Here is a 12576-nt window from a genome sequence, read left to right as displayed (position 1 = left end):
CACAGACTTATACAAGTCACAGACCTTCCCTGGATTCATAGAATCGGAGCGCAAACCCCTCCCTCTCTTTCTCTCTTCATTTTTTTTTATATTAACAAAATGCTTCCCATTGTAATACACAGCATGTGGGAGATGGAAGGAGGACCCCTATTTTACAGTATGCAGCGAGGGGGGAGGCTTGGTGATGGTGGGCTTAATGCAGGGTGGGAAGAATGTAGATCTCCAGATGTTTTGGACTTCAACTCCCAAAAGACTGTGCCATCAGGGGCAATGATCATGAATGCTGGGGGTTGAAGTGCAAAGCATCAGGAGATCTTACTTCCTTAGATCCTGGCTGTGTGTGTGTGTGTGTGTGTGTGTGTGTGTGTGTGTGTGTGTGTGTGTGTGTGTGTGAGAGAGAGAGAGAGAGAGAGAGAGAGAGAGAGAGAGAGAGAGAGAGAGAGAGAGAGAGAGCTGAAGAGGAGGCACATTGTATCGCACTGCAACAAAGACCCTGGAATATTTGCTTTTCCACCATAGCACTGAATGGAGCAAAACAAAACTGTGGTTAGTATCCAAAGTTAGTCTCACATAGAGTAGATCCACTGAAATGAACGAGACATAAGTTAGTCGTGACTAACTTAAGCCCCATTCATTTCAATGGGTCTACTCTACATAGGACTAACACTGGATACTACCCTAAATACCCAGGGTTACTGATGTGGCTACATCACCCCACTATCCCTGATAACTTCTGTTTAAACAAAGCAGGTTTTGCTGCTCCCTTAGGAGTCTCCACCAAATACTGGCTACAGTTTCTGCTCTGCCGTCACCAGGTTGGATGCTCTACAAATTGCAGCGATGATGAAGGCGTGTAGTGCAATAGCAAAAGGGGGAAAACTTACATGTCACTTCACCCCAGCTCTGGTGGACACCCATGGACATTGCTTTGCTCCGGAAGGCATTGAGAAGTGTCCAAGGGTCAAACCATCCCTCATTTTCCAACCCTGAAGGACAAGTTGGTAGGATACAAGAACAAAATTCAAGCTTAGATTTACAATTCTTTTTGACATTTAAATTGACTGCATAATATATATTATGAGAGCAAATGAGATTTCTGAATAGCAACCTTTGTTTGGCTAAGAACTAATATTTTCTGATAGACAAACTCAGTAGGACAAAAAATATGGTTGCCAGCATAGTCCTTTGCCAGCCAGTTTACAAGCTTAGTAGGAGCAACTTGGATCACACACCTTCTGCTGGATACTAATAAAGTAAGTCAACCACTAGTGAAAGGGGTCATATTTAGTGGGTAAGTGGTCTGGGCTTGGTAACTACCTGGAATAACACCAAGGCTTTTATTTAAGAAACTGTCAGTGTTTTACCCCTTTTGCAGGATGAGGTGTAAGAAAATTTGTATATATAGCAATCTACTCAATTACTCAGTAAGAAACAGGGAACCAAAAGAAAAAGAAGAGAACCTCAAAATAGTAAAACTGAAACTACCATAAAACATTTCTGGTTATAGGCTTGCATAACATCACTTCAGATGAAGTGGAGGGCTGAAGGACCAAGACTAGATTAGCTACTCATGAGTAGGCTGTAAATAGGACATGGGAGAAATGCAAGTTTCCCCATTTTGGAGTTCCCATGACACTGTAATATGAAAAAAAAAAGGAACATTATCTTTTGTCTGTAATTGTTTGCCCAGGATAGCAGTGCCACCCTTATGTTTTCAGATAAATTTGAGATCCAGTACCATAAGAGGCCAAAGCTACGCCGTCTGTATTCAACCACGGATATTTCTTTTTCAGTTGTGCTGGTGATAACAGGGAGACTTTTGCTCCTTCCTTCCTGAAAAACCATTAAAGAAAAGTCTCATCAGAATGTGCTAGGATGGAAACGTGAAAAGTTATCCCTAGGAAAAGTGTCTGGAATGATTAATCAGTTAGACTTATCAACTAAAACATTGCCCCAGTTAAAGCAGACAGAAAGTGATAAGTTATGTTTAAAATAATAGTAATAGTAGTGAGTTACAAAAAGGATACTTTCCCCAAAAGGAGGCAATTTGAACATTTTATGTGAAAATTGGTATAATCAGCAGATAAGAGAATGGAACTTCTCCTCCTATTCCCAAATGTGTGAGATAATTTCACCAGTCCTACTTGCTGGGTGCTCACAGCACTTCACCTCTTTTCACGGTCTAGCTCCTGCCTATCTCTCCTCTCTCATCTCACACTATTCCCCTGCTCGTGCTCTCCGCTCCTCTGATGCCATGCTTCTCGCCTGCCCAAGGACCTCCACTTCCCTTACTCGGCTTCGTCCTTTTTCTTCTGCTGCCCCTTACGCCTGGAACGCTCTTCCAGAACACTTGAGAACTACCAACTCAATCACAGCTTTTAAAACTCAGCTAAAAACTTTTCTTTTCCCTATAGCTTTTAAATATTGAGTTTGTTCTGACTCTATACTGTTAGCTTCACCCTACCCGGTGCCTGTTTACACTTCCCTGTGCCTGTTTGCATTCTCTTTCCCTCCTTATTGTTTCCTGCAACTTTATTAGATTGTAAGCCTATGCGGCAGGGTCTTGCTATTTACTGTGTAATCTGTACAGCACCATGTACATTGATGGTGCTATATAAATAAATAATAATAATAATAAAGGTAGGGGAAGTGAGAGTGGGTGATTATTTAACCATATTCTGACTCCATCTGTGCTTTTTAAAAAATCCTCATACTCATGGAACAAAAATTTTGATTTATATGTATCACTCGGCTGGTTCACACATCATGCTAAGCCACCATGGATTAATTCACCCACAGGGTTCCAAGATGTGCACTTGCTGCCATTTTGAATAAACAAGCCATGGTGGGGGCATGCCACAGCATGTCGTGTTGTGTAAATCTGGACATTAAACTCTCGGATAACTGTCAAATAACCCACGATGTCCGGGTTCACACAATATGACGTGCTGCAGCAAACCCCACAACTGGCTTGCATATTCAAAATGGTGGCCAGCACGCATCTCAGTGCCCCATGGTATCTTATTGTGACATATGAACCAGGTCATTGTCTGACAATTTAAGCACCAATGATGTCTCTTTGTGTAGCACGTACCCAACCTGATGGGGTTGCAAAGGTAGGAGCTTTTATTCTAAGTTGCCTGGTTTCCCACTGCAGCGACTGGTGATGTATACTCTTACATTTTCCCCATGGGGAAAAAATTAGCAGAGAGGATTTGTAGCTGGAAGATGCTGGTATGGAAAGACTTAAGACTGCAGTCACTGTGGCTGCATTAAAATAAAACAAAAAGGCCAAGGGTTTGACATGACTAGAGTCACACATAGCTTAGTCCCAAGGTATGAGATGAAACAACCTCCAGAGTACACAAGAAAGGCAAGTTTGAAGAAAAGGAACAGAAAAAAATGAACCTTAAAACCCAGTAATGGAGACAGAGAATCACTGTGGCTTTATGGTTAACTTGATAAGGAGAACATGGCATTGTCAATTACCTCATTCATCTGTGTCACTGCCCCTTCTTCCCTTGGCTTCCTTCACCCCATAGGACCCATACCTTTGAATCTGCACATTCTCCTCCAATACAGCAGCGCTTTCTTCTGAAGCCAGGAAGAGATAGCCCGAGGGATTAAACTGAATATCTATGGGTGGCTGGTTGACAATACAAAGGTATTCCTGAATGCAAAAGATAGTCTGTTTAGACTCCAGAACAGCCCTCCTCTCCAAAATTCTGAACAGCACATAAACAGAAGTATAGACCTAACTTTTTTTAGTGAAATACATGTGTTAAAAATGTTTATACACTGCTTCCCATTTTTTTTTTTAAAAAAAAATCCAAAACAGTTTATTTATTTATTACATTTTTATACCACCCAGTAGCCGAAGCTTTCTGGGCAGTTCACAAAAAATGGGGCCGGGGGGGGGGGGGGGGGAAATACATCATTATAAAACCAGAACAGAATTAAGACAAGTTAATGACTGAGAAATGCCAGGATAAACGAGTACATTGTAAATAATTGTCAAAAGCACATGACTGTTGTTTTCTGAAGTATTGCAGAGGGGAAATCATTTTAGAGGGTAAGGCCAAGTTAGAGAAGACCTGTTGCTGTGTTGTCAGATGGGACTCTGCAGGACAAGAAGGCCTCTCCTGAAGATCACAGTGCTCTAATGGGTCATATTATACGGGAAGATGATCTTTCAGGTCATGTAAAACATCTAGACAAAGAGGTCCACCTGGCGCCTACACTGTACTCCTTTCGTCGCCAGCTGAAGACCTTTTTATTCTCAGTATTTTAACACTTAATTTTAACTTAAATTTAAATTTTTACTATTCTAATTCTGTATTTTAATCTTATATCAATTTCTGCTGCGTGGTTTTACCCTAGTTGTGCTTTTTATACTGTGTTTTGTATTTGCGTTTTTAGACTGTTTGTTGTTTTATTAGGGTTTTAATTTTTGTGAACCGCCCAGAGAGCTTTAGCTATTGGGCGGTATAAAAATGTAATAAAAGAAAGAAAGAAAGAAAGAAATAGACAGACTGTATACAAAATTAAACCCAAATTCTGGAAACCGTCTAAGCCAGCTTCCAAAACAGGCTAAACCAGGGCCCTGATCATGCAAGAAAGACAGCTACCATCTTTGTAAAAACTGATGTAACTCAAATTCTAGGGCGGGTGTGTGTGTGTGTGTAAGCTATATAAGATTGCCTCTGACGAAAGGGCTCTTGATCCAAAATGCACCAGGTTCAATAAATAAGTTTTTCATTGGCACCTTTGAGACTGCATTCTCTTTTCACATTCTGATCTCTTTTGGTGCTTCCTCCTGGTTTTTGTTTGTACAGAACCACAATATAAAAATATTAACACCCCAAATAACTAATACGTACTAAAACATAATCAGTTTCCATCAGAAAAACAAACACAAAATCAAAAAGGCAAGCATTATAAATCACTAGAAGCCGAGCCAAGGTAACTTTGACTTTGAAAGTATGTGGCCTGGGGTTGTGACCCACACACGTTTGTAAATCCTACAACAGAAGAAATCAGGAAGCAACCCCAGTATTTTCCATGTGCTGAGCATGTTACTGGCAAGCCTATCAACAAGCCAGAACACACAGGCAGAAGCTAGAACTACTGAATAAAAATAATAATAATAATAAATTTATTTCTTACCCGCCTCTCCCTTTGGATCGAGGCGGGGAACAACATTAGAACAGGAATCAATACATCTTAAAAAATCATGATTTAACATTGATCTGGATAGGCCTGCCAGAAAAGGCTAGTCTTTAAAGCTGCCTTAAAATCACACATAGTGTTAATTTTACGAATCTCCTCCAGCAGGCCATTCCACAATCTGGGGGCGAAAGAAAAGGTCCTCGTGGAAACTGATGTCAGCCTAGTTTTAGCTGACTGAAGTAAGTTCACCCCAGAGGACCTGAGTGTGCGGGGCGGACTATATGGAAGAAGGCGATCCCGCAGGTAACCTGGACCCAAACCATTTAGGGCTTTAAAGGTGATGACCAACAATTTGTACTTTGCCCGGAAACTAATTGGCAGCCAGTGGAGTGATTTTAATGTTGGTGTAATGTGGTCACCCCTAGGTGACCAACCTGGCTGCCATATTTTGAACTAGTTGAAGTTTCCGAACTAGGTACAAAGGTAGCCCTATGTAGAGTGCATTGCAGAAGTCAAGCCTTGAGGTTACTAGCGCGTGCACTACTGTCTTTAGGTCTTCTGACTCTAAGAAGAGGCGCAGCTGGCGTATCAGCCGAAGCTGATAGTAGGCACTCCTGGTCGTCGCATCTATCCGGGCTGTCATTTGGAGCGATGGATCCAGGAGCAGTGATTAGGACAGGAGCAGTGGAGCAAGTGGCAAAACTTCTCCCAAAGTACAGCTACAGAGTGGAATATATATGGTGGGAAGCAAAGGTTCTGGTAGCTCAAGAGCTGTAGAGATATGATTTTTCACATGCTTGGGCATTCTGTTATTGTAGTTGAGACATCCAAGGCCCTGCATATTGGCCTGCCTTGTCTCTTCCTCTCTTAAGATGGAGTAGCAGCCCATTTGCCTGATCCAGGGGGTGTTAGAAACAAGGCTGGCTGAAAACTGAAGCAAAACTGAGGTCCCTCAGTTCCAGCATCCTTGCCAAACCCACCCAGCATGACTTACATTGATCGTGCGCAAGAAGTTCGCAGAGAACATGCTCATCTGGATGTTTTCTGGTATCGAATATTGCTGCCGAATCCCCCCAATGGAGAGTACCGTAGATGCTTTGGAGTACTGCAATGAAGCAAGAGGAGGGGGGGGAAAGGTGTTGCTAAGCTACACAGTCAACTCCTCTCTCCCAAAGATATTTCAGTAACACAAAGAAGCAGCAAAGAATAAAAGAAAACGGTGTAAAGGATCCACTGGAAGGACAAAATCCCCATATATTGCTATGCTAACAGTTTTTATGCAATTTAATAGGCTATCTATCATTCTACATCCTACACTTGAGGTGCTTGGTGCCTGCTAGGCTCTCTGCCTTCCAGGTTTTTTTTTAAATTTTTAAATAATAACTGGGAGGCCAGCATGTTGCAAAGTGAAGTTCCAGTGCCACCCCATCTTAATTTTCAACAATGCCTCTGGGTCAAAAGATGGGAAGCTGCAGTCCAGTGCTTTGTTTCGAAGCATGCCCACCTGCCCAGAAAAAGTAAACTGGTTGGCAGAAGGGAGAATCCTGGGGGTGTTATGCAAATAGGATATGGGGAGCAAGGGGAGTGTTTTGCCTGTACTGTGTGTGGGTTGTTGGGGTTGGATGTTTTGTTTGAGAAAGAGGCAGCCTTGGTTGGTTTGGTGTTGCGTGTATTTTGCCGGGGTTTTGTGAGTGTGTGATGAATATTGCATGGGGTGAATTTTGGGGTGTGTGGTGAGTTTTGCCTGGCTTTTGTGTCTGTGCAGGGTTTGCCTGGGGTATCTGGGGGGATGTGTGTGTATTTGGGGGGGGGGAGAATTGGCCTCTATGTGTTTCTCTGTGGCTTACCAATTTGCTTTCTGTGAAATAGGTGTTTTGTTGTGCTTTGTGGGGACAAATATCTGATTCAGCATTTGGAACTCAAATCCCACCTTTACCTTATACTCAATTTCTTGCCCAAGTCATTTGTCTCTGAGCTTCATCAGTTTGCCTCCTGTGAAATGGGTACTGGAGCAGAAAAAAGAATGCATTGCATTCTTACCCCATCCTTCTTCCAAGGTGATCAGGGCAGCATATAGTTTTCTATTCCCTCCCATCTAGTTTTCTATTCCTTACACTCACAACAACCCTGCGAGGCAGGGTAGGGCTGAAATACAGCACCTGATCCTAACTCATTCAGGGAGCTTCAAGGATGAGCAGGGATGTCCATGGCCCTAGTCTGAGACTCTAATCATTACATTACACTAGCCATACCTTCCACTATAGCCTTTAATGTAATTGCTCTTTTTAGAAGGAAGCTGGTGCTGTAAGTCAGACACTTAGCATTACATTTGATGTTTTGGAACTTTCGCTTAAGGCCCACACTTTAGATCTCAAAGTACAACTCACTTGGAGGTCTCTCTCAACCACCACCACTCGTAAGGCACCATGGTGCGGTTCTCTGCTCTTCAGCCAGTAGGCCGTAGACCAGCCCATTATCCCACCACCAACGATGACCACATCAGCGTGATCAGGAGGGAGTTCTCTTGACATCTCCAAGGGGCTCCATTTACTGCCAGGGAGGATCTCTTTCACCTTCTTGCGGAACTTGACCATCTCCTTCTCGAATTCTGAAAGGACAGATGTACACAGTCACCTAAGGCAGCCATACAAATAGTGAGCAAACAAATCCACCATCTTCCCTATAAAATGGGTTGGTGTTTTTCAAATTCCTTACCTTCTGGGAACCCATGCCATAAATATTTGACTGCTGAAGAATCCCTGTGCCATGGAAACTCCTGCCTATTGGAAATGATTCTCAGGAGTTTCAATCCTAAGCTCCGTTCTGAGTACCATTCGGAGCTCCATTCAAGCCCTCCGAACCTAACTATAGCCCGTGTGAACGGAGAGCACACTTTAAAGGACATCCAGCACTCTTCCACAACTTTCCCACTGAAGGGAAAAATGGTGTAGTAGTGTGCAACGTGACTTTCAGGGAAGCTTGTCCACCATTAATGATGTTTTCATCAACATCAACTGATAAGTTTCCAAGGAGCTTCTAGAGTACCCCGGAACAGAGATTGTAAACCTACATTTCCACCCATCCATTATACCACGCTAGCTCAAAAGTGCCAGGAGAGAGCAGTTTTCAGTTACTTTGCAGAGCAGGTGCTGAGGACAGTACAGGAAGAATCAGAGAAATTCCACCTCTTGCCATGGCAAGTTAAGAAGTAAAATGTTTAACTTGGAATCAGGACCGAGTAAGATTTGATATCTTAGCCTACTTAATCTGGCTCCCAACCGTCTCACTTTTGGGTAAACAGTACCAGAGTGTGCAACCCCTGGATTCTTAGAAACTATTGAATAAAGACAATCAAATCTTCAACAGCTAACTAGAAATCCCACTTTCAGAAATGATACGCCTCTGATAACCAGATGTTGGGAACAAACAAAAGAGGAAAGAATCACCGTCTTGCGAGACTCCAAAGTCGTTCGGTTAATACCTATGGCAACAGAATGCTGAATTGGATGAACCTTGGTCAGTTTCAGCGAGGCAATTATTATTCACACAAGCAAGGGCAAGAAATAAAAGTGCATATGGTAATATATGAAAGGATATTTGCAGCCTGGAATATGGCTCAGAACTGCTGTGCTGCTGACACAGGCTAGCAGTAGCCTTTGTAATGTTTCAGTAGTGCTGAATCCCAATTTATAAGTTAATTAAGTATTACCAAGACAATGTAGACAATGCAATGCTTCTAACATAGCAGTGAGTTGTATATAGAATGAAACGTCCCCCATTTCCTCATATTTTATACAGAATTGAATCATCTCATCTCTGCTTTCATAATTTGTTACATTAGAACAACTTAGGCCACAGCATATCTATAGGTCTCTAATTTCCCCTATCGAAACCCCATAACTTAGCATTACATCATGCTAGCTCAAAAGTGTCAGCAGAGGACAGAGCTTAGTTTCGTCACAGAGCAGGTGCTGAAAATAACAGTGCTGGAAGACTTGCATAAATTCTACTTCTTGCTGTGGCTACTTTATAAGTGGGTTGTAGATATATTTAAGGATGTGTCTCATAAGATTGCTTTGCATGACAACAGGTTTGAAGCTGAATCCTATCCCTATTTATTCAGAGGAAAGCCTCACTGAATTCAATGAGGCTTACTCCCAAATAAGAGAGCATAGGATTGAAGTGTAAGGCTGAGTTTTCACTAAACCTGGGTCTGGACTGAATGACATGGACTGATTGACATCAGACAACAGGGTAGAATGAATCTATACACTTGTATACACAAAATACAGGAACTCAGAAGACAGGATGGTAGGGAGAAGGATTCCAGTTTGATTTTCTTCCAAACAAGCTAGTTTTCTACTTACAGGGATACCCCACCACCCAACCATGGAGAATTCAATCACATCAGCCATCAGTTTTCAGCTCAATGGGAAAAATGAGCCTTGGTGACCAGAACCACAAACATGAGCTATTAAACCAAAGTTAAGCTGGTAGGAAGAAGAGCATACATTAGAAAAATCCACATTTATATTCCCCATAGATGTTCAACAACCCTAGTTTTGAGGAGGAAAATAATGCTGTATCCTTTTACACAAGCTAAAACACTCAAATCACAACTATACAAATCCATCAAGGAAGCAAAACCATTCTTCTCTCATCCCGAAACCCAGCAACTACACTCAGTTCAGCGGAGTGTGGAAATGCTGCAAAATTAAACATTTTATGAATCTCAGCTTTAAAAACATAAAGGTTTCTAGTCCTCATGGATTCAATGATATGCTTGAAAGTGTTGGCAAAGCCTTGTGAAATCTCAAAAGTAGCCAAGTTGTTAAAGATAGTTTTCTGTGGCTTCAGAGGATGTTATTCTTTCCCCTTCCCAAAAGCTGCAGAATAAATCATGCAAAGTAAGAGAGAGGATGCATATTGTTCCATAATAATTTACAGGCTGCAAAATGCAGCCTTTCTTGATACAAAATAGAGTCTTTCTTGTTAGAGAATACAGGCAACATTAGTTGTTTTGTTTTTAGAACAAAACATAGCTCTAGTTAATACCATACTTAACTGAAAAAGCAAAATACTTATTGACCTTGGTGATTGTAAGGCTTTCTGATTGTCTTTGCACTTTGTGGTTCAATGATTGTAGGGCCCTGGCACACCTCTGGCATCCCGAGATCAAAATATGCCTAATTGCAGCAACACAAGAACTTTGAACGCAAGGACTGCAATGATTAGCCAATTCATATTACATTAACTGATCCCCTCTTAATCAGACAGATTTTTTTAAGAACATAAGAGCCGTGCTAGAACACACTAAACGGGGATTGTAGTTCAGCGTTCTGTTCTCGTGTGGCAAACCAAACATCTATAGAAAACCCAAAAGCAGGACATGAGTGCAACAGCACCCTCCTTTTAAAAGATTTGCAATTTTTTTAAATACAACTACTTACAAAAACACAAGCAGCTAATGTCATTTTGCTGTCCTCAGGATTGGGAAAGCAAAATATACAAGTATGCTGTCATGGAGTAACTGACCAAAGCTGTATTCCTAAACAGATTTACTACTGAATAAGCAGGACTGGACGCAGTGTGACTGACTTTAAATGCTTGTTTGATGCGTTATTTTGATTTTCACACATTAAAAAAAAATCTGACCATTGCAATGTACTTTATGTATATCTCTTTTCTTTATTTGAATAAGATCGAAGGCACTTCCCCTCCTCACTTTTACTGGGTGGTGGGGACAAATGCCTCTTTCCAAGTGGCAACCCACCCTTTTGCTAACACTTGCCTTGAAAATTCTGAAAGAGCAGCCAACCCATTGAGTCATACGATTTTTAACCATCTGAGCCCTCTTTAATCAGGCAGCTGCTAGAGAAGAAGTTACCCATCTCTCTCTTCTCTGTACATTTATGATTACGTCTATCAGAGCATAGGTGAACTGTGGAATTTGCTGCCACAAGACATTATGATGGCCACCGATTTGGATAGCTTTAAAAGAGGGTTAGATACATTCCAGGAGGAGGAGGCTGTCAGTGTCTACTGGTCCCGATGGCCATATGCTACCTCCAATAACAGAGGCGGTATGTCTATGTACACCAGTTCCTGGGGAACATGGGTGGGAGGGTGCTGTTGCGCTCCTGCTTGTGGGTTTCCAGTGGGCAGCTGGTTGGCCACTGTGCAAACAGAATGATGGTCAAGGAAGAGAAGGTCATCAATGGCTACCAGTCCTGATGGCTCTATACTCCATCCAGTATCAAAGGCAATATGTCTATGCACACTAGTTGCTGGGGAACATGGGAGAGGGAGGGCGCTGTCGCTGGGGAACATGGGCCAGGGAGGGCGCTGTCGCTGGGGAACATGGGAGAGGGAGGGCGCTGTCGCTGGGGAACATGGGCCAGGGAGGGCGCTGTCGCTGGGGAACATGGGCCAGGGAGGGCGCTGTCGCTGGGGGAACATGGGCCAGGGAGGGCGCTGTCGCTGGGGGAACATGGGCCAGGGAGGGCGCTGTCGCTGGGGGAACATGGGCCAGGGAGGGCGCTGTCGCTGGGGGAACATGGGCCAGGGAGGGCGCTGTCGCTGGGGGAACATGGGCCAGGGAGGGCGCTGTCGCTGGGGGAACATGGGCCAGGGAGGGCGCTGTCGCTGGGGGAACATGGGCCAGGGAGGGCGCTGTCGCTGGGGGAACATGGGACAGGGAGGGCGCTGTCGCTGGGGAACATGGGACAGGGAGGGCGCTGTCGCTGGGGAACATGGGCCAGGGAGGGCGCTGTCGCTGGGGGAACATGGGCCAGGGAGGGCGCTGTCGCTGGGGAACATGGGACAGGGAGGGCGCTGTCGCTGGGGAACATGGGCCAGGGAGGGCGCTGTCGCTGGGGAACATGGGCCAGGGAGGGCGCTGTCGCTGGGGAACATGGGCCAGGGAGGGCGCTGTTGCACTCGTGCCCTGCTTCGGGGCTTTCTCGTGGGCAGCTGATTGTCCACCGTGTGAACAGAATCCCTGACTAGATAGACCTTTGGTCTGATCCAGCATCCGGGCTCTCCTTATGTCCGACTTTTCCTCAGGACGGCACGTTCTGGTTCTCCACACTCTCGCAACACCGCCCCCCCCCTCCGGCTCCTACAGTCGCATTCTCCTCACAACAACCCTGCGAGGTAGGCTAGGCCGAGAGAAAGCGGCAAGCCCTGCCCAGGAGGCTTCCCAGTTGAGCGGCTGACAGGCTGCCATCCACACGCGCCGCCCGATTCCCCCCCTTCCCCACCTTCGAATGGGTCGTAGCGCCGCGGGGGCCTTCCAGCAAACGCCCGGCGAGGCTCCGTCAGGCTGGCGGTGGGCCGGGGCGGCGGCGGCACCGCCAGGGGACGCAGCGCCACGAGCAGCCTCCGCCCGCGGATCATGCTGCTGCT

General features: G+C 44.4%; 1 protein-coding gene across 2 annotated transcripts in view; it reads right to left on the bottom strand.

Moving 5' to 3' along the window:
* The window catches only part of FOXRED1 (FAD dependent oxidoreductase domain containing 1), a 20556-nt gene extending 7980 nt beyond the window's left edge, over positions 1 to 12576 (bottom strand). Inside the window, exons 1-6 of one of the 2 annotated variants that reach the window (XM_063139332.1) lie at positions 12432 to 12576; positions 7557 to 7777; positions 6164 to 6274; positions 3552 to 3670; positions 1739 to 1833; positions 885 to 986 (exon numbers count right to left, since the gene is read on the bottom strand). In XM_063139332.1, the coding sequence (XP_062995402.1) occupies positions 885 to 986; positions 1739 to 1833; positions 3552 to 3670; positions 6164 to 6274; positions 7557 to 7777; positions 12432 to 12567 (784 nt within the window). In that variant the 5' untranslated portion in view covers positions 12568 to 12576. Of the gene's footprint in view, positions 1 to 884; positions 987 to 1738; positions 1834 to 3551; positions 3671 to 6163; positions 6275 to 7556; positions 7778 to 10258; positions 10351 to 12431 lie in introns of those variants that run through there. The other variant, XM_063139333.1, reaches the window with a different exon arrangement.

The sequence above is a fragment of the Elgaria multicarinata genome, chromosome 12, assembly GCF_023053635.1.
Source record: "Elgaria multicarinata webbii isolate HBS135686 ecotype San Diego chromosome 12, rElgMul1.1.pri, whole genome shotgun sequence".
NCBI lineage: Eukaryota > Metazoa > Chordata > Lepidosauria > Squamata > Anguidae > Elgaria > Elgaria multicarinata.
The sequence above is the reverse complement of the archived record's forward strand: the minus strand, read 5'-3'. Positions and strand labels throughout refer to the sequence as shown.